Genomic DNA, 22,507 nt, shown 5'->3' with positions numbered 1-22,507 from the left:
TGTAAACTTATGATTTGTGCACTTTTCTGTATGCACAATTACAGTCCAATAAAAACGATTAACAACGAGAAAGGTGCCTTTGATCAACTAACCGTATAGTAGCTGTTGCATGATGGATGGGAAAGGCAGTTCAAAAAAGGCAGTTACGTCGTGGAGGACTACCCCGAAGGTCTTGTGTTTAAACAGGCGTGACTGTACGATAAACACACGGATTTAGGAAACTGGCACAAACGAGTGAAGTGCCATTGGCCGCCGGTGACTAACAAACACCTGACAGGCCCAGCTAATTATCACTGCTGAAGGCCCCCAGTTCATGCTCAGGGTACTGGGTAAAATTTAAAAGAAACTTGACTATAGCAATCTCAAAGTCTTCCCACGGAGTGGTAAGTTTCGAGTGGTAAGAAACGGAACAATTTACTTAATCTTCAGTAAGGATTTGATGTCAGACCATAGAACATTCTGTTAAAAAAAAACAAAAAAACAAAACCAGAGACAGATGATTGAGATCACTGCTGGACATCTGCAAACAGCTGTCTACAGGCTCATGATCAGTCAGCAGCAATTAGCAGTTAGTTGAGTGACCATGTGGATTGGCAGAAGCCAGAGGAAAAACTGGGGGCTCTGTATTATTCAGTGATTTGATTATAGATATAGAGGAAGAATTCAGGCCAAACTCATTTAATCTCAGAAAACCACATTGGGCGGGTTCCCCTATCAGCTGTCAAGAAAGGTAAGAAAATTCAAACTGTGGAGAAGGTTTTTGAAGATAAAACTCAATAGGAACGTTGAGATCATCTGGGAAAATGAAAAGAATTGTTTGTAGACAAAAGATGGGAGGCTGAGGAAGTTAATTCTGTAGATTATGTTAAATGTGGCCAACCTCTATCAAGTACATGCTCTGTGAGATGATTTATACAGTGATCAAGGCCCTTCCCTGTAGAGGCTTATATGAGGGACTGTATATCAAATAAACATCTGTATGTGTACATCAGAAATAAAAATTACTTAGGGGAATGTGGGGAAGGAACCTCAATATATCTTTATTTACAATATAACAGGGAGAGTTCTGAGAAAAGCTGCTTAATTTTTAAAAACAACTTATGTCTGGGGCGCCTGGGTGGCTCAGCTGGTTAAGCGTCCGACTTCGGCTCAGGTCACGATCTCACGGTTTGTTGAGTTCGAGCCCCGCGTCCGGCTCTGTGCCGACAGCTCGGAGCCTGGAGCCTGCTTCGGATTCTGTGTCTCCCTCTCTCTCTGCCCTTTCCCTGCTCACGTTCTGTCTCTCTGTTGCTCAAAAATAAACAGACATTAAAAAAAAAAAACACACCAAAAACCCTTATGCCGATAAAATACCAAAGGTCAATGGGGGAGCATGAATTTGAATGCAGGATTAATGAAACTTGGTGATTTCATGCCAACATGGACCAAAAAATAAGAAAGTGGTAGGTCAAGCAACGCTGGGAGAAATCAAAGATGTGGATTGCTTTTTACTTTGATGATCGTAACCCCACAAGGTTGCCATGAGGATAAAGTAGTTTATTTGGTACCAAGTGTTCCGATAAGAAGCACAAGACATAGGAGAGGTGCTTTTTGCTGGACTAAACTCCTAGAGGTCAGGGAACTTGTCTTTTGTCGTCCCCGTTTCCCCCATGTCTGTCTGGCACATGGTGGGTACTCAGTTCTGGGGAAAGAATGGGTTCTGGGTGTGAGTGGGACAGGACAGCAATGCAAGGATTTACCAGTAAAAACGCTGCATCGGTAGCAGGAAGAGGTGACGGGGGAGGCAGAAGCGGTGGGACAAGGACAGTGAATGAAGACAAAGCAGCGAGACCATGTGTCACGGAGCAAAGAAACGTGATGAAAGGAACTGGCGGCCACCTTGGGCCGCGGCGAGCCACGCGGCTCCTTGGGCGGCGTCCCGCGGTGGCCGGGCGTGAAGAGCAGCGCCCAAGCGCCACAGCCTGGGTGGCGTCGTGTTTCAGGTCCGAGTGGGAAACCGCAGCCAAGGACTGGGGGTGCAGAGGCAGCTGTCAGAATGCGGCACGGCTGGAATTTTTCCCACCAGGCTGGAGGTCTTTCTCCCCCTCTGGGGGCTGCCTGAAAGTCACAGCCAGCGGTCACTTCTAGAAAACACTTCGCCCTTTGTGTGCTACCAGAGATGAATGACCTTTGTTTGGCTTCTGATACCTTCTTTTGCGTCCTTAGGAGAACGGGTAAAGCCCATTTCATTTGTCTGTTACCGCTCTCTAAACTCCATCGCTTAGTGGAGACGCCGACTGCGCTTTGAAATAAAAGTCCTCAGGGTTGGAGTCTGAGCAGGCTAACACTGCGACCCTGGGATGTCGCGGTGGGGGGCGGGGGGGGGGGGGACTGGACCGTCCCTGCGAGGCCTCACCAGATGTCCTGTGCCCCACACAGCCAGCCCAACTGCAGCACTCTATCTGCCATTACGGGCACGGTATGGCTTTGCTCGGGCCACGCTCCCCGTCCAAACTGTTCTGCACTCCGGACACATCCTTGTCACCATTCAGATCGCATGTTACCTTCTCTGCAAGACTTCCCTGATCTGCTCGCTTGCTCCATAGCAATGGGTGTTACTACTCCTTTCTCTGAGGCCCACTGAGGGACAGATAAAGTCCCACAGACGACGCTCCTAAATATTTACAGGTTATAAGATAAACTAAATACCGTTCAATAACATACATTCATTCCTCCTGTGATAAATACACCTTCATTATAATAAAACAATTTTAAAAATGCGGAAAGCTATTTTTTTAAATGACTGAAGGCAAAATACCAGCACACCTTGATAATTCTGTTTACGAGTTGGTAATATTTGGCTGGGTACAGAAATAAAGACACACATCACTCATATATTATGTATTTATAGTCTAAAATGTATTTTCTCACCTTGATTTTGGCAAAATCACTCTACTGGTAAAATCCAGATTTTTACATAAATTGTGTTCTGTGAATATAGATTCTATTATGTTCTAGTAATCTAAAGTATTAAAAAATATATAGCTGCATTTAATGTGGGTAAAATTTTAATATATTTGCCAAAAGGTTAATTACCTCAAATGTCAAAAACTGAAAACCTAAGTTTGGGATGTTGTAAAATTTCCCGGTAAAATACTAAAATGATGAACGAGTCGGTGTCAACCTTCTCGTACGCTCTGTATCCACCTGCACATTTACATATGTGCCAAGTATTATGACTTAAATTCCCGATGTTATTCAGCCCCCACATCTACCCCGAGCCTCGTACTATGTGGAGTCACGAGAACCTGCAGACCCATGCACTGAAACCCTCAGACAAGCGGGAAAATGGAAGCTCAGCGTGACGAGGGAACAGTATTTTCTTACGGTATAATCTGCTGCTTTTGTGGTGAGAAGGTTCGACAGGTTCACACGTCTTTTCTGTCCAACCACTTCCGTAGCTCAAATCCGTCCTGTAGGCGAAAGCAGGTTCTGCTTCAGAGTCAACGGCGGTGCGACGCGCGGATTTCCACGTATTCAACGGTTTCCTTTCATTCGACGATACAGCTCAGAACACGAGGGGGGGGGGTGTTTCTCGGGTTACGAATTGCACTGAGTGCGATTCACACACCTAGTGATGGCGGGGCCTGTGTGTGTCTGTGATCTATGGGGCTGTCTTCCTGCCCAGGTTCAAGGCAAGTCTCCTTCGCACGTTGATATAATTTAGCATGTAATATGCACCTCTGGGGCTGTGATGAAAGCTAATGGCAACAGTGGCTACATGCCATGTATCTTACGCCTAAGCCTCACAACCCCACTGTGTAACTACTGGTTTACTGATCGAGAGGGAAGGAGAAAATAAGGAAAAGAGCCACAAGAGCCAGTAAAGGATGGGGCTGGGGGGTGAACTCTGGGGCCCAGGATCTTGGTTAACCCTTACATCGCTGTACTAGAAGGTGTGTTCCCAACCCTCAAGAAGCTCAGTCTAGTGAGAGAGAAGCATTTAAGGGAAGACAGCAACATTTTACTGTATTGACTTGTACTTCTGACAAGAACTGTTGTGGTGAAGGTAACACGCCGGACCCCTCACCTGGACTTTGATATTCTCAAATCTCCACAGCTCCCATTATAGTTGACTTCTGAGGGTGGGTAATTATTATAGAGAGATGACCGCTTCAGTTAATAGGGAATATGTGGGCTGACTCTTAGAGGGAAGCCTTATGGCTCAGTTCATAAGACTCCTCATCACAGGAATGGCTTCAAAATGAAATGACCTCATTTTCAAAGTAGTTAAGTATCTTTTACTGTATTTATTCTTCAATCCTGATGTAGGAGCCACCTGCAGAAAATACAGGGGTCCATTTTCAGTTTATACTGTGAGGTCTGATTACATAAGCCCTGGTAAGTTTTATATACTACGAAGAAAAGCATCTCTTACTAAAAAAAACTTTGTGGGGGGTGGGGGTGGGGACACCCCTGGTAAAATATTTCCCAGTAAAATACTAAAATGATGAACGAGTCGGTGTCAACCTTCTCGTACGCTCTGTACGAGGATGAACTTAGAAAGGAATAAACTCTGAAGAGAAAAGCCCATGAATGCTACCATTCCAGGAACAGGCAGCCTATGTCTTTGACGCGGCAAAGGTTAAGTTCAAAGATACATGCATGCTCTCCTCAAATATTACTAGCGAGAAATAAACCCAGACAGCGAATCTAAAGTCAAAGTTATTTGTGAGCAGTCTCGATCAATGAAAGCATTTTGTTATCTCCTTAAGAGGACGGACGCATTGAAGAACAAAACTGACGAGAGGAAGACTGCAAGGAAAAAAAAGTGCTTAACGTCTAGAAAGACGGCTATAGAAGGGAGCCAAGGAGAGAGCCAAGAAAAGCTAATATGGCGGCTGCTTAAATTTCGTAAAGGAAAGGAAAACCTGGCAGCACGCTACAGAAGCCGAAATATAAAATAAAACTCACTCTCATCAAACAGCCATTCAAGGGGCGCCTGGGTGGCTCAGTCGGTTAAGCGGCCGACTTCGGCTCAGGTCACGATCTCGCGGTCCGTGAGTTCGAGCCCCGCGTCGGGCTCTGTTGCTGCCGGCTCAGAGCCTGGAGCCTGCTTCGGATTCGGTGTCTCCCTCTCTCTGCCCCTCCCCCGTTCATGCTCTGTCTCTCTCGTCACAAAAATAAACGTTAAAAAAGAAAAAAAAAATTAAAAAAAAAAAAGGAAAAAAAAAACAGCCATTCAAAATGCAAAAAAGAAAAAAAAAATCACAACAGTGTCCAAGGGAAAAAAATTACAGCATAAAGCCTCTGAAGTCTGTCTGCACAGCTTTCTTCAGGGAGGGCTGGCGTTGGGCACGCCGACCCTTGATAGTACACCGCATTCCAGAAAAGCCAGCTCACCAAGAGCGTGGTCTGTACATCACGGTCTGAATCCAGGAAGCTCCACTGCACACAAGCGACCTGCATTCTCTCCAGACTGTCCGGCACAAGGCTTCTGAGCCCCTGGATCTCAGCCCCGAGGACGGCCTAGTCAGCAGAAAGCCTGGTCAGCCCGCGGAAGCTACTTCCCTCAGGGGTGTCAAGGCCGCAGTAAACTGCCCCCTTCTAGGATTAGGAAGCATACTTAGGGGCCAAGAGCCCAGGAACGGAAAAACATGAAGACAGAAAGTTCCAGAATGTGTAGGACTTCCTAGTCGTTCCATGCTCTTTAAAAAGGTGCTCGTTCCATGCTCTTTAAAAAGGTGCTTTCCTTGGAAAACCCACCTTAGAAACTCTTCTCCTGGAGCAGCCGTCTCACGATAAGAAACTGACCTGTCATCCAGGGGATCAGGCGCTTTTTAGGAACTGAACGGGGAGAAGACATACTGAGACGTCTAATTCTTAGAAGTCCAGCGATGCACCAGGAGGTGAGAGGAAGGGAAAGCCTATGCTTCACAGCCATCGGCACAGGCTCAGTGACCACCCCGGGGCGCTCAGCGCAAGGCAGAGTCAGGCCTAGAGAGGCCCGAGAGGACGGAGGGCGCGTTGAAGAGGGGGGATGCCCCGGGCGAGGCGTGCTTTCCTCAGGCCGCGTGGACTGCCAGCCCTGGGCCTCATCTTGACCGCCCCATGTTCCCTTGGCTTTCGCACCGGGTATCAAAGAGTGCTTTGAGAGATGTAGCAGTTTCCCCTACAAAACTGGCACAGAGTTCCTGTGTACGTCTACACACAGACAATATTTTCTACATCAGTAATTAAGTACAAGAATCTCACGTAAAAATAATTCACTGAAACCAAGCAGTACGTCCCGGACTCTATAAACCCTCCAGTGTTTCAAGTTTCAGGCTGTCTTTCAGGTGCCAATTTATGTGACAATGAATCGAAGCAGAACAAGGCCATCTTCCAGCCCATGCTCCAATTGAAAAAATCCTTGGTTACTCTGCATACGAGTGCATTGGGGGAAAAAATTCCGTACTAAGGTAGAGGTGAAAGGAACTAATTAAGCAGGTGGGCACACACGCGAACCTACCCTTGGGAGTGGCGTCCCTCTGAGGTAAACCTTTGTAAGAGGTTCAAGGTACTCAACCTCGAGGCTCACCCAAACAAGTCGGTCCACACAGCGCAACTGTGCAAACAAGGTCTTACGTGTCCTTCTAAAGCCCCCAGAGAGGCTTCCCTTGTGGCTGCCAGGAGCTGCCGGGTCCTGGTGCAATGCAAAGGGATATAGGAAAGCATGGTCTGGAGGAAGTGTTTCACGATGCATTTTGCTAAATGTCAAAAAACTGAAAAGCGGACTTGGCCTGTCCCTTTACTGCTGCTGTGCCTTTATGTAGCTGCACCTACGAGAGTCACTGTGTCTGTGACTGAAATACAATCCACCCTTCAGGATGGAGAAACAGCTGTGGTTTGACCGGATGAAGCGGGGCTAATGAAGAGGTTAGGACTGTGTTAAAAATGGAATAGGTATCCAACGGAGATGGAGGGGGGCAATTCTGAGAGATATTAACGTGCTGATTACCCCCCCCCAAAATTTACTTTTTACTATAATATGGAAGGAAAGAAACCGAGATGGAGAGACAGACAGCACGAGCGGGGGAGGGGCAGAGAGCGAGCGAGAGGGAGACAAAGAATCCCAAGCGGGATCTGCACTGCCCAGGCAGAGCCCAATGTGGGGGCTCAAACCCACGAGGCTGTGAGATCATGACCTGAGCCGAAACCAAGAGTTGGATGCTTAACCCACTAAGCCATCCAGGCGCCCCTAAGGAACCTTTAAATATAATAATATGTTATGAGAACATAAAGTAAAAGTTTCCCAAATGTTAAGAGTCTGATTTTATTATTTAAAGCCAAGGAAATTATGGCTTAGGGAGGTTAACAACTTGCCTAAAACTAAAGTTATCTTTTTTCTTTTATTGGAAAATTCAGCGGAATTCTCAGTATTTCTCACCCTCCCTCCCAACCTAAGATGGCATTTCCCCATCATCCTGGTAGGGATTACCAGGGGACAGACTGCAATTGTGATATTTTGGCCCAGGGTCGTTGCCTTTAGGGAACAATTCTGCAAAGGGCGGCACTAACACAATCCCGGTGCTACTGCGTGTCTGTAATCGTGCTGTAAAACGCACACGAGAAGCAAACCCCACCCGGCAATGGCCGATGGGAAACTTGGTCCTGGCTGGATTCGGGAGTGGTAAAACTAGAACTCCCGCAGCCTGGCAAATGTCTCTTCGAGTAATTTCTACGATTGCTCAACCATATAAAACCGGAAACCTACATAAAATTACCTGAATCGTTCACTTCCAAGGTTTTGATAGATCAAAACCTTTTAATATGCAAACCCAGACTTTAGGTTGGCAACCGGTGGGGTGCAGTGGGAGCCCACTCCACCGGCCAACTGGGTGTTCTTGGGCAAATCATACACCTTCCCTGAGTGTGTTTCTCTCCATAAAACGAGATTAAGCCCTAGCTCACAGATGCATTGTTAAGGAATGAAAAAGTATGAGAAAGTATAAAAGGGCTTTCTTTGCATTGATCTTTCTTGGGAGGGGCAATGTAGCTCACCTAGGGATTCGAATTTGGCAAAACATTTTTCAATCTCAGTATCTCCTTCTTTGATTTATACTCTGTGAAGAAAAGCCTCCAGAATGTTCATGTTTTTAATCCTGTGTATTATTCTGGTTTGATGATATTATTTATTGGTCCAAATAATAAAGGAAATTATTTATTTATTTATTTATTTATTTATTTATTTATTTATTATTTGAGAGAGAGAGAGACACACACACACAGCGTGGGGGGGGGGGGGGCGGGGAGGGGGAGAGAGAATGAATCCCAAGCAGGCTCCGAACCATCAGCACGGAGCCTGAGGCAGGGCTCGAACACATGAACTGCGAGATCATGACCTGAGCTGAGATCAAGAGTCAGATGCTTAACCATCTGAGCCACCTGGGCGCCCCAAGGAAATTCTATCTTTCTACAGCCAGAGGAAATTTTGTGTGCACTGTACTTGGTATTAAAATAATCAGCCTGCTTGGCAGAGCTAACCAAGTCCTTCGGTGAAACCGAGTGAGATTTTAAAGGGCTAACAGGGAGACGGGCGGAGAACCAGTCAGAAGAGAGCTACTTCAAAGGGCCAATGACCCATGAAACACATGATCAGAAACAAACTCTACGAAAGCCCCCTATCTTGTATGTACAAAAAGAAAGCCAGTGGTCTGGTCTGGGTTCTTCAGCTTTTCAAAGAGTTCATTGCGTTCATTCTTGAACTAGGTCTGCTCCAGGCAATACGGGCGGACAGGTTAACATCCCCGTGAACGTGTGCAACATAAGAACACACGTTCAGGATAATTCAAGCTTCAGAGCAGAGTTTCCTACCTGAAAAATCCAGATCGAGTAGAGTTATGAATTGATTGTTCTGTAAACATTCCCTATGCCATCTCTTGGCGCTTTTCAGAGAGGGATTATGCAGTTCTTACTTTCTAGACCTGAATCAAGGACATGTTCAAGTCTCCTTAGGAAAATGACAAAGCCACTAGAGTACTGTAAAGAAAGGATGTGCCCCAGTCCTGCCACTTACTAGCTCCGTGGTCTTGTGATCTTGGTTACCTTATCTGTAAAATAAAGATACTTCTGTTCTTTCAGAGTTCTTACGGGGATCAAATACAATCATATATATAGTTACTTTGTAACTATAAAGCAGTGAACAAATGTAAGACATTATTTGAAGAAATCTACTCCTGAAATAAAATAAGTAAAAATTAAAAAAAAATTTAAAAAGTGGCTATAAAGTATTGATAGTTATGTGTTAACTAAAACACAACAGTATTATATAATAGTATCTATAATGTGTATAGCAATTAACAGCATAATACGTTATCTCGTGGACCCTCAGAAGAACCCTTGAAGTTATTGTTCCCTTTCTGTTAGGCAACTAAGGCTTAATTAAGAAGTCTGACTCATCCAAGGTCAATCAGTAAAGGGTACACCTGAGTCTCCCCCAGACCTTTCTGACTCCACATCCAGAGCCCCGTCAATTAACACACACCCTTATTTTACTGCGTCTGTGAAGATGTTTTCTACATTTTCAGGATGAGGAAGTGCTGCTTTGGTACAACAGGGATTGAACGACTAGAACGTAAAGATAATGCCAATGAAGTTTAATAATATGGGAAACGGTACTTTCACAAACCAAGTATCAGTAAACCTGTATCTGGATTCTTAACCTGAGACTAACTCTTTGACTCTTTTCATGGTTCAGATCAGCCTCATTTCCATCATGTTGCAGCCTGGACTGGGAAATAAAGAAGACAAAACAAGACAGTTTTGTCTCTCAAATCGAACTCTCCGGAGCATGTGTTCTCACAAAGCTTTGTTATCTTCATATGTACCTGAGGGAGGTTAACACAGGCAACATTATGGACATAAGAAGCCGAGCCTAAGGAGTCAGGCTGTCCTGGGTCATACCCACTTACTACCCATATACCCTTGGGCTGGTTACTTCTCCAGGCCTCGGTTTCCTGTTCTATAAATGGGAAAAACTCTCTACCTTGAAGGAGGAGGAAACTGGTTTTCCCATGTGGCTAGGCAAATCGGTCTTCTTACTTTACGGTCACAGTTACGTGTCTGTTTGGCCATCTGCTTCTGGCTAGGGAGAAGCCCAGTTGGCTTCCTCGTGTCCTGGCTTGTTCTGAAGCACACTGCTCTCAGGTGGGGACCAATTTATTAGAACACGAAAACAAAAAGGGAGCCCTTGGCTCGCAAGCTGCAAGTCTGGGCAGCAGCGGTGAACGCCTGTGGCACTTCAAGACGTTTTCAGCACAGCGTCTAATCAGAAGGCCCCAGAATCTCCGATTTCCTCCATCCACTTAAGAACAAAGAACGATCTTCACCGTGTCAATAAAGAAGCCAACCAACCAACCACAGGTAGCGATTTGTAGAACCAAGTCCGGAAGGCTTCGATGATAAGATCTGATGCAGAGTATGACTCCACTGCATTTACTCTGACACACAAAGAACATGATGGTGACACTCTTTATTCTTCGTGTTCAGGGAATGAAATGGTAATTGATGCTGACATTTTATATTTTAGACTAATCATTTTTTAATAAAAATCCCGCTAAGTATTCCAAGCCCCAGAATTTATGCATAAGTATGCAGAACAGAGTAAGCAAGCCAACCAGGATAATAATTTTAGTTGCAGAATCTCAACGATGTGTGATCCTTAACTTGCAATCTAAGCTCCAATTAAAATGGATTCTGAGATCCCATATAAATTAGCAGGAATGGTGGTGTAGAAATTAAGAGCTGTGGACCAAATGTTCATGAGGATCCAAGGAAAAACTGCCAGAGTCTGCTCATCTTATTGCGGAGCTAATGTGATTTAAAAAAAAAAAAAAAAAAAAAAAGGCACACCAGACGTCCAATTTTAGAATGTCCCATTTATTCTTTGTTTTTGGCCTTGTGATTTTCTGATTTGTAAGAAATAAATATTTGGTCTTTATCTGTTCCTAGCACAGAGCTTCTAAAACCCTTGGAATTTCCTAAATGTTGAGGGCAATAAAGGTATCTTTTGTCATGTTGAGCTCCTAGGCTTTCTAAAGATGGGGTTGGCTAGCCCGCCCCCAGCCTTCTGGGGCAGGGAGAGGAGCTGGAGATTAAGCTCAGTCACCAAAGGCTGACGAATGGAGTCTCTGTGAATACCCAAAAGGACAGGGTTCAAAGAGCTTCTGGATTGGTGAACATGTGGAGATGCGAGGAGAGAGAAGGCATGGAAACCCCACGCCCGACCCACATACCTTATACTATGTACCTCTTCCTCTAGCTGTTCATCTGTATCCTTTATAACAAACTGGTAAACCTAAGTAAATGTTTCTCTGAGTTCTGTGAGCTGCGCTAGCAAAGTAATTGAACCCAAGTAGGGGTTTATTGGGAGGACAGCCCGTAGGTCAGAAGCACAGGCAATAGTCTGGACTCCTGATTGGCGATCTGAGATGAGGCGGGGCGCACAGTCTGTGGGAGTAAGTCCCAAACCAGTGAGATCAGACACTGTTTCGGGTAGAGTGTGTCAGAACTGAACTGAGTTCACTGCGTGGTGTTGGAAAACACACACTGGAAGCCTTCATGCTCTATCAGGCCTATAGAGACCGGGATTCCTGACAAATTTCCATCAAAGCAAAGGCGAAGTCCATTTGCAATGGCAAAACAAAACGTAAGCAACCCTGCATTAATTCACCCTCGATTTTATTTTTTGAAATAGTGTTCATTGGTGAACTCCCCAAATCTGAAACCATGCCGTAGGTATGAAAGGTAGGGCAGGTGTTCACGAAACCAATAGTGGCTGCCTTGAGGGTCAGTTTGCACTAATGTGAGAGCCACTCACTTGCAAATGTGGCCTTCCAGAACCAAAGCCCTACCTTCTTAGCCATGTATAACACAATCAGTTGTTTGGGGTTTTTTTTAGGTGAGCTCTGTGGACCCACCTACCACCTGGTAGGATCGGCTTGGTTCTCACTGTGCAGGCTACCCCTTTGGAACTCTATCTTTGCCCGAAACGATCATGAGCGTCTTTTGCCTAAATGAACTCCCAGATCTGCATCTTCTCCCTGACAATCCCAAAGGCTATAGGATATTTTAACCTTTCAAACTAAAATTAAGCTCTTAGAATACTCATTGAAGAAAAATACAGAGTCAATCTTCTATTTATGCATTTGACAAACAGTTTTTGAGCATCTACTACGGGCCAGGGTCTATAGATACACCAGTGAGCAGTCAGACCAAACCTGTGCTTCAGGAGCTTATGTTATAGTGGTGGTACTTGGGGAATGTGCGGGAGGAATAGACAATATAGAATAAATGCAATCAATAGGTAAATTCTATATGTTTTATAAGACGTTAAGTGCCAATACAAAGAGAATGCCGAGGGTAAGAGTGTTGGAGAAGGGGCCACAATTTTAAACAAGGTGTTAAGAATTAGAAGAAACGATAACCTTTCTTTCAAGAGTTCAGTAATAGACAGGTCAGGAACCAAATGAGATGCACCTTTGCATCCTTAGTATCTAGAACATAGCAGGACTTAAAATGGTAGGAAAAAATGCACATATTTTGTATCTTGCCAAAGCAATCCTATTTGTAATAAAGGCATAGATTCATTAGACAAACCGATCAGGAAAAGGATATAGTATTGACAGAACAGGATCCCTTAGACTCAAATCCTGTGCATTCCATCTCACAGTATCCAAAACAAAAATCCTACGACTCTGACCCCATTAGAATTCTGTGGACACAGGATCCCAAGGATGATTGGTGTCGCCCTTCCATACTGCTGCTGCTACAAAATAAAAATGTCCTTTGATCCCCTTCAAGTGGGATATATGCTGCCTTTTCTTTCAGACCAGTAGGACAAAAGAGAACTGAAGCATGAGCTAAAGGTGGTTAAGGGATGGTAGGATCAAAGCTCTTGGGGATGGAGAGAAGACATTAATGAAATCGATTATAACGCACAACCACCCTTATCTATTACTTAGGCTAAGATGCCGATCACCTCAGCTCTTCCTCCCATTGAAGCCACAGGACAGGCATGCTCTCTTGCCTCACTCAGGAATTTTTCTTTTTTTATTTTAAGTAATCTCTCCGCCCAACGTGGGGCTTGAGCCCAAGACCCTGAGATCAAGAGTCGCATGCTCTACCAACTGAGCCAGCCAAGCAGCCCAAGAATTTTTTTTCTTGAGGCTCGTTACTGTGGTGGCTTCTCTGAGTGTGTGTCAGCGGACGAGTGTACAAAATAACGTCATTACAAACCCTCAGTTTTTCTCTGCGGTTTTCCCTTTCCTCCCCGTTGTGCCAGTCATATGGGTGCTGACATTCAATCATTCGGGGCCGTTCGTTTACTGAACATTAACGAATGCGTACACGGGCCTGCCACGGTTTCAAGTGCTGCGGACCCAAAGGCAAAGAGGGACAAAGCCGTTGCCCTCAGGGAGCCTGTATGCAAGTGGAGTTAGACAACAAACAGGTAAATACACAGTACGATGTGAGCTGGTGAGGAGGACCACGCAGAGATGAAGCAAGGTCAGTGGGTATTAAACGACAGAGGTTGGTCTGTAGGTGCTCTTGCTGTTCTAGAGAAGGCAGTGGTGGTTAAGGACTGTCCTAAGGCTCTCCACCTCCTGATTTTCACACTCTTGTATAATCCCACCTTCAGCGTGGGCTGGACTTAACAGACTCACTTCTAACAAAGAGAATGGGGCAGAAATGACGAATGTCACTTCCAAGATTAGGGTATAAAAAGACTGTGGCTTCCATCTTGGGTTCACGTGCTACTTCCTGGCCGCCCCCTGCTCTGGGGGAAGAGGCCATGGCAGGAGGCAGCCTCAGGTGAGTGAGCTTGGAGGTGAGTCACCCCCCATTCTGGCCTCCAGGCGACTGCAGCCTGTGAGTCGGGTTCGTCCAGTTAAGCTCCAGCCAGATCCCTGACCCACGGACACTGAGACATGGTTTTAGTTCTCAGCACGAAGTTTTAGGACAATTTGTTACGCAGCATCGGGTAAGTAATATATTGGTCAAGGATGATTTTCTAAGGAAATTACCTTGAAAAGGGATAGGCCATGGGAAGACTTAAGGGAAGACAGTGCAGGGAAATAGGGGGCAAGTGCCAAGGCTCTGACACAGAAAGAAGCAAGGCGGATAAGGAAAGAAGTGAGAAGGCCAGTGAGGTCTGTCACGGATAACGAGACATAACCAATAGGAGGAAGGCCACTATTCGAATCACCACTAATTGGCTTAAACAATAACCAATAGAACAGTAATAGTAATCGCTAGTATTTGAGTATTTAAGTATGCTAGGAACCGTGCTGAGTGCCGTATTTCACTCATTCTTCACAACAACCCTGTGAAGTTGGTATTAGCATTAGTCAGTTTTACAGATAAGGAAACGGGGGGTCAGGAATCTTAAGACACTTTCCTGCATTCACAAGTTAGAAAATGGTAGAGCCAAGATTTAAACCAGGCCTCCCACTTCAGGGTTCTTACCCTTCCACACAGTACTATTTTGGAAGGAGGCCTCTAGAAAGAAAGCCCCTTTCACTCTTGAAAGAGGATCAAAAACAAAAACAAACAGAAAAACCCAACCCAAACCCCAAGATGTTGTTTAAGCCAACGGTGCAGTCTCCATCTGCTGGATGCTCTAAGAGGTTTGATTTTCTTGTGGAGCTCTTTTAATAGAATTGGTTGAGGCATCATCTACACCATTTTTGAGGTTGGACTCAAGTCCGCATGGCAAACTGAGAAAAGCACCCAGGTAGCTTTTCTCTTTGACATACGTTAAATGCCTTACATAACAAATAGGAAACCTAGTGAGGGTTTGTATTATTGGATACAATATCAATATATCCTATTTCATGCAATTTTATGCTTAGCCTGGTTTCTTATTCAGATACCTCGTACCAAACCAGATCTGCTACAGAACGTGCTTCCCTTCTGGCTTATTAACCTCTGTCTTGAAGCTTAGAAAAGATTATGGATGCTCCGTCTTAATTTCTTTGTGAAAAGAGGAGAAACACAATTTCTCTTCGCTTTTTATCTATATTCTATAAATAGGAATGCTTTTTAAAATATCTTTCTTGAAAGCAATGGCTTTAGCAGACTGATAACCTTCCATACGGGGCTCTGCAAATTTGTATTATAGTGCTGCCCTGGGCTAGAGAAAACAAAAATAACAGCAATTTTTTGCTTTTAAGTTGTCACCTGGAAGAAATGAGTGAAATCGGCTTGTTTGACACATTACTGGTATTATAATAACATTAATAACTAACGCTGATTGACAGCATACTCTATGGGCCAGATATGCCCTAAGCACTTTCGATAGATTATCTAAATTAATAGTTATATTTCTATATGGCAAGTGTTATTGTTATCTCAATGTTACAGATGAGGAAACTCAGACAGAAAGAGGTCAAGTAACTTGTCCAAGGCCACATAGTTAAAGAGTCTTTGGGCCAAGGCCAAGACCCAGGCAGTATGATTCCAACAATGCAACCTCTTAATTCATCCGCTAAAAGATATTCAGGATCCCGAGCACATCAGTTTCTCCTCCTAAGATATACTTACACACACATACACACACACACACACACACACACACAAAGAAAAAGGAAAAAGGGCCCATTAAAATAAATTCCCCTAATACATATACATATCTAAATGTATACATATACATATCTAAATGTATACATATACATATCTAAATGTATATGTATTAGCCAATCTAAAACTTTTACAATATCCTACTGTCCCAGTAACTGAATATTCTTTACTATAATTATTCTTTACTATATAAGCACATGCACATATAAGTGATATAATTTTAGACACGGATAAAAACTACACACACACACACACACACACACACACACACACACACAATGCGGAGTTTATTCCTTTAAAGAGGTTCATAATTTAGCTTTTTCACTGCTGAATCATCTCAGTTTTTAGCAAATTCTGGGTACAGTCTCATTTACCCTTGGTCTCTTTTATTTCTCTGCTCAAACGTCACCTTCTCTGAAAGGCCTTCACTAGCTACTCTCTCTCACCCTTCCCATCCCTATCCTTCTTTTACTTTCCATTTATACCACTACCTTAAGTCACATCACGTTATTTATTTTATGTATCTGCTGTTAAAAAATAAACTGCTTGTGGGTCAGTTTGTTCCCTGCTATATCCCTACTACCTAAACTGTGCATGCATATAGTATGTGCTCAATAATATTTATGGAATGAATGAATGAATGAGAAAGAAAGAAAGGAAGGAAGGAAGGAAGGAAGGAAGGAAGGAAGGAAGGAAGGAAGGAAGGAAGGAAGACAGGAAGGTTCCCTTTGAGGAGAGCAACTTGTTGAGGGCCAGCAGCAAGAGCCAGTCCGCTCAGGGCCCTGACCTCCTCTCCCAATCTTGTCACCTGTCACCCTGGATTCTCAGCCTTGTTAAAGATGTGAATTCTGACACGAGTGAGGAAACGAGGTAAGGGCGAGGTGCACACTGACTTCTGTAAGCAAGGACAAGTTGGGGAGGAGTGGAGATGATAAATCCTGCCATACTGGTTTTGGTTGTGAGGGAGTAGTAGAAAAACAAAGGGGTAAAAGACACGGATATGGGGCCATTTGCAATCTTTATTTTACCTTTACTGCTATACAGAATCTGTCTCCAAGTATTTTCCTTCTTTCTGAGCAGTTTTCCTAACCTCCTATCTCCATTCCTACACTTAAGCTCTCCTTACATTACATAAATGCCGCCTAACGCACTGTCTTACAATGTTTCCTTCCGCTCATCCATTCTGCACAGGCATGGGACGAAACAACACGAAACAACACAACACAACACAACACAACACAACTCTGGGGGTGTTCCCAAGCTTAGGAATCTTTAATGGCCCCTTTATACTGAGAAAGAGAAAACGATTTATCCTGGAACACTCGATTTATTTTTCAGGTCTGCCACCTTCAATACCCCATGAGGTGCTGGAAGGCAGGCTATGGTCGTCTTGTTTGCCATCCGCAGTCCCTGGGATGGTGGCTGGCAGAGTGGATGCTCCTGGAACAATCCTTGTTTCAGGAGCATCTCTCTCCCATTCCGGTCTGTGTTCAGCACATAATACTCTGCACCGCACGTTAAAGCACTTCATCGTAAACGCACTCTGTTTCCTTTTTCACGTGTATAACTCTGTCTGCCCTCTCCAAACCACATAAGGCTTTTTAGGACAGACTCCACCATTTCTTAGGGCTGTGCCCCTACTGGGTCCGTATTTGCTGTACAATATGGACCCCAATAATTTAGATATGGAAAGAATTCATTAAAAAATTGCAAATCACACAATAACTGTGCCTGGATAATTTATAAAGTTCCAAATAGAGAACAACAAAGAACCCCCACGAATCTAAGCACAAAAGGCTGGATTTGGGGTCTTTATAAGTATTTGAGAGCACACACTCGTCGATTTGGGTATACTTCCTAGGAGTCCAGTCTAAGGGATGTTACAAAAGATTATGCCGACAAAAAGATTCTTGTCTAGTGATCTGGGGACTATCTATAATTTTAATGTTTCAAGGACACAAAAAGAAGGGTGGGGAATGGTGGGCCATAGAACTTGATATGGTCTCATATTTCTAGAAATGCAAGACACTCTTTGGTCAGAATGGCACTAAACGGTCCACTTTTTATGTATACTTTTTTTCTTTTTTCTTTTTTTTGTCCCTACAGAGACTTTGTAGGCACCTGTGTGTTATACCAACTAATTAGAGCACTTAGATGTTACAGCTATATGCAATTTATAAATAATTAGTTTGTAAAGTGCTTTGAAAATAGAAAGTGCTGTGTAAGTACTCAAATTATTATTTATTAAAAGCCTTTGGTATGTAATCACTTTATTTAATGATTGGCTCTTTAAAAGGCACAGTGCTTTACAGCTGAACGAGATTTCTGATTTTAAATCATTAATATTCGTTTCAGTGAAAAGCTATTAGCAAATCAGAGGTACAGATCAAGTTATTTTTTCACAGTTTATATATAAATATATTTGACTCCTGTTTATCTCCCTTACCCTTTTAAGGACCAATTCAATCTTCTGTCAGATGCCACAGACTTTATGCAGATTGCTCCCACTCATACCCGACTCTTGGTTACCCCTCCAGGCCTGCCCTCAGTCTTTTCCTTCCACCCATCTGCCTTTCTAAAGCTGTTCTGCATCAACCTGGGCATTTACGGCCACTCTAAGCAGATTCAAGACCGCAAGTCGCAAGATCAGTGATGAGAAATCTTCGGAGCAACGAAGCCACGTGATATGGAGGTAGTCACGTGAGTGCATTTCCCACACGTACTGCTATTAATTACTTCAGTCTATGATCATCATCCTACACCTCTATGTCCACTAATTAAGCCTTGCTTTCATCTCCTGGAGGTCTTGGTTCAGAGGTATTACACTTCAGTTAAATAACCCTGTTTCCCATCCCCATAGGAATACTCAGAGGCAAACGTTTTTGATTCTCACCTATCCTTTTAGACGTTCCCTATATCTTCAAGGGCTAATTTCCTTGCAGTGACATTGGCTGTCCAGAATCTCTTCTGGATCACTCTAGGAGAACACTATTCTGGCCCTAGGACTTTGACCTCCCCTCCTCCCTGCTCCCAGCAACATTCAGCTCGTCAGTGCCCTACGGTGTACTTGCTTGATTGGAAAACCCAAACTAAGTCCTTTTCCTATACAGTGAGTGCTACTGTTTAGCCCTGTTAGGCACTAAACGAATACGCCTAGTGCCCAACAACCTGTTAATGTCAATCAGCACTTTTCTGTCCTCACGTGACTCATTCAATGCCAGTTTTTCCCTCTTTGAGGGCACTGGCTTCCACGACTCTACTCTCTATACCTCACTGGCTGCTACTTTTATACCCAATCTTTAGTACTGAGCTTGCCCAGAGCTTGGTCTTGGGCCCACTTCTTTTATCAGACTCCAGTTTCTCCATAGAAATACATACATACATCATTTTCATGGCAACAACTCACTTTTTTAAAATTTGAGTGAGTCAGAGAGGGAGAGAGGGAGGGAGGGAGGCAGGGGGAGGAAGAGAGAGAGAGAGAGAGGGAGAATCCTAAGCAGGCTCCACGCGCAGCACAGAGTCCAACGCAGGGCTCGATCCCACAACCCTGGTGGCATGATCTGAAGAACTCACAAAGTCTCTAGCTTAAATATCTTTCAGGGCCTCCAACTCACATATCTACCGTCTACCACGTTCACAATGGAATTTTTGATTCCAGTTACCTTTTCCACTTTCCAACCTATGTCTCCCCTTAAGCTTCCCATTTCAATAATTTGGCCCCAAACTTAGATGGAGGTCATGTTATCTCACCTTCCACATCCGATTCCTGAGGTTCAGTTCTACAGTGTATTTCAAATCAACCCTCTCTTGTCCATTGCTAGCTTGCTGCCCTTCCAGGCCAATGACACTCTTACAGCTTCTCTGCTTCTACTCTGGCCTCTCTACAACTCACTCCTCTACAGTCATCAAAGTATTCAGATGTCATTCCCATTGTACTTAAAATCCAACCCCCTTACCACCCCAGCTCTCCTTCCTACCAAATCCACAGCATAGGCCCTTCTTTCTCCTCCTTGCTTACCATGCTACAGAGAAGCAAATCTTTCAATACTTTTAATTCCTCAGACCACCAGCTTTCTGCTTCAGGACCTATGCACAGCTATTCCACCAGAATGCATTCTCTCGTTTTTGCAGCTAGCCCCTCCTCTTCCTGTAATCTCTGGAGGAGCTTCCCTGACTTCCTTACCAAGATTAGAAATTAGAAATGTCTAGTTGTCTATCAGGCATTGTGCTGCAAGCCAGTACGGTGGGCAGACAGCGCAAGTGCTAACAACAGCCTAGTAAATCCGAGACTGGGAAACCCAAGAGTATAATGAAAGCACACACAACCACCCAAACTAGGATATGGAGTCGGACATGTTAAGTTCTCTCCTAGAGTACGGCAGGGTAAAAGTGTTCCAGGAAGACGGAACAGCAAAAACAAAGGCCCCAAAGCAAAGAGTGCTGGGGGTGGGGTGCTCAGGTTCAAAGGCTGACAGAGATTTAGGGTGAGTGAAGAGTCAAGGTGGGGTAGGACAGGTAAGAGACGAGGTTGATGAGATTAACAGGACAGCTTAGAAGCGGTTCGCTAATATTTTAAGTTAAAAAAAAAAAATCATTTTCCCAACATGGAATTTCCTTCTCCCCATCCTTAATGTAACCCTGGGCTATACCTAGATACCCACCTAAGGACTGAAAATGTTATCTGGTTACTCCAGTTTCCTCCTTTTATAATAGAAACTCTCTTGACCTACTTAGATCATTTCCGACAAAATATTTTATTAGTGTCCTGAAATTAAAGCAGTAAACTGGTATCTATCCTATAAATGCTGCCACAAAGATGGTGCTAGATCCTACCTAACCTTCCTGTGAAACCATAATTCTCACAATTCTTTCAAATTATTCCCCACCCTTGCCCCTTGCCCGACCTAAGTCATAGCAAAGAATGCAATTCTCTCATGAGTTACTAAAAAGTATCCAACAAGAAGCTAAACCCTCCTCCCATTTCCACCTTTTTTTTTTTGAAGCCAATCACAGTCTAGCTGGGGTCAGGCTCCATCGCACCTCTCCTTCTCCCCCAATCACAGCCATGAATGCATACTGCATATTCTTTTGAATTCCCTTGATCAAAGTCCTTTCAAGGCCTGTAATTTTCTCATAGCTTACTTTCACTGCTGACTCAATTAAAAGAAAAACAAACAACCCTGAAAGAGCCAATCTTCCAGACGAAGCAACAGAAACCACTCAAATTAGTTTAAATGAAAGAGGGAATTTATTAGATGAATACAAAGGTTCTTGCGGGGATTCCAACAGCTGTAATGGGTAAGAGCTAGAAGCACGCCTTGCTGAAGAACACATCAGGTCGTGATCACAAACTTCTATTTCTGGGTTTTTTGCCAGATCACGAAGACAATATCCTAGAGGACAGTCCTCCCTGTATAGTGCGTAAGGGACTAGAATGTGGACTCCTTTCTGCTTGCTTTTTGATCCTTATATTCCTTTATGCTGGCCTCAAACTTGTCAAGCACATGCTGGCAGACATTCATGAGCTCATTCAAGCCTCTCTGAAATGGCTCCACAGCTGGAAGAGTACCTCGAGTCTGAATGCGTAAATTAATTTTGCTCTCTGAAGGATGGGTTGTAGTGTAACCACAAAATTCCACTTCCGGGTTCTTCATGATCATGTAACGAAGAGAATTTCCTAGGGTATGGTCCTCCTCGTGCAATACAAATGTCACACAGTGTCTATCTGTTCCAGCTGCCTGGACCATTTCCAGGGCTGTCTTCCTCTCGCCTTCAGCCATTGAGGTCTTCAATCCAGATATTTTTCTACACACATATTTTTTATAAAAATGAGATCATACCGAATATGGTTTTGCAACTAGCTTTTTTTTTTTTTTGCATTTACTGTATCACACTGGCAACACATTATACTCTAATGTACTCCAATTACACAGAACTGTTAGGATTAGCCCCTTATTTTCCTGCCTCCACATAGTCTATCAGTAAGTATGTAATTATTGCCTCCGGTTTTTTCCCCACCCCATCGGACCGTCCACATGGCCACAGGGGAGTCCCCTTAACACACAAATGTTTGTTAAAATCTTCTTTTGACACAGTCATAAGAAAGGGATAAGATTACAACAGGGTGGGCTCTGCTAGGGAATGAAAAGGCGTAGAAATGTTTAAAGGCGTAGAAAAACATAGATCTTTTTAAAAACAGACTGTAGATTACCATCGTGCAGGCCCCACTATGGTTTCCATTTTCAGGAGATTAACTAGAATGGAAATTCCGGGATATGTAAATCAAGCAGGAGGGAGGAAGAGAACTGAGCGCACAGAGTAATGTGGACCGCAGTTACAGGGGCTTAGGCCTGACTGAACGCACCAATAGCAGCACTCGGAGAACAGTGGCCTGGTGCGCGATCTAACGTTAGCTTTATTTACTCTCGCTGTTTTAACTGGGGGTGGGGCAATGTGGGGACTTAAGTCCGGCCTCACAACTTGTGCTCCCTCCAGGACATCTAGTGGTACTGAGCGTTTCTACTCCAAAACATCCATGTGCCTTCCCCTCTCTTCCCAGTCGGGGCCCCCTCTCCCCGCTCAGGCGCCCACTTCTCTCCCCTCCCCTGTCCTCCTAGCCAGGCGCTCGCTGTCTGGCCGGGCCGTGGAGGCGGAGGCCCCGGCCGACCGCCGGCCCCTCCGCCACCCGCTCGGGGCGCAGGGCGCGGCCCGCTCCTCCCGCCCGCCTCCCCCCCCCCGACTTGCCCACCCGCCTCCACGGCCGTTACCTCTCCAACTCCTGGTCTTCTTCCATTGCGGGGGCGGCTTCCGGGATCCTCAGGTGGTGCTGCTGGATCGGAGGCTCTAACCCATATCGCGAAACGTGCAGGCGGAGCAGGAAGGAAGGAACGACCGACGGAAGGAGCCT

General features: G+C 44.5%; 2 protein-coding genes across 2 annotated transcripts in view; both read right to left on the bottom strand.

The window, feature by feature from the left end:
• The window catches only part of LOC113600873 (protein POLR1D-like), a 47,592-nt gene extending 25,091 nt beyond the window's left edge, over positions 1-22,501 (bottom strand). Inside the window, exon 1 of the mRNA XM_027064607.2 lies at positions 22,368-22,501. Within this exon, the coding sequence (XP_026920408.2) occupies positions 22,368-22,393 (26 nt within the window). The 5' untranslated portion in view covers positions 22,394-22,501. The remainder of the gene's footprint in view (positions 1-22,367) is intronic.
• Positions 20,826-22,500, bottom strand: POLR1D (RNA polymerase I and III subunit D). The gene is made up of 2 exons (XM_027064606.2): positions 22,368-22,500; positions 20,826-21,405 (listed from the first exon to the last, which is right to left on the bottom strand). Exons 1-2 carry the CDS (start codon positions 22,391-22,393, stop codon positions 21,030-21,032), a joined length of 402 nt encoding a protein of 133 aa, XP_026920407.1. The 5' UTR covers positions 22,394-22,500; the 3' UTR covers positions 20,826-21,029.
• Positions 22,502-22,507: the final 6 nt, after the last annotated feature.

This window comes from Acinonyx jubatus, chromosome A1 (assembly GCF_027475565.1).
Source record: "Acinonyx jubatus isolate Ajub_Pintada_27869175 chromosome A1, VMU_Ajub_asm_v1.0, whole genome shotgun sequence".
Classification (NCBI taxonomy): domain Eukaryota; kingdom Metazoa; phylum Chordata; class Mammalia; order Carnivora; family Felidae; genus Acinonyx; species Acinonyx jubatus.
This window is presented reverse-complemented; position numbering and strand designations above follow the sequence as displayed.

Bases quoted from the DNA above. Each gene is read 5' to 3' on its own strand.
- POLR1D (XM_027064606.2), bottom strand. From the start codon at position 22,393: ATGGAAGAAGACCAGGAGTTGGAGAG. The intron at 21,406-22,367 runs GTAACGGCCGTG...ATATGTGTGTAG, and splicing joins GAAGACCAGGAGTTGGAGAG to AAAAATATCTGGATTGAAGA.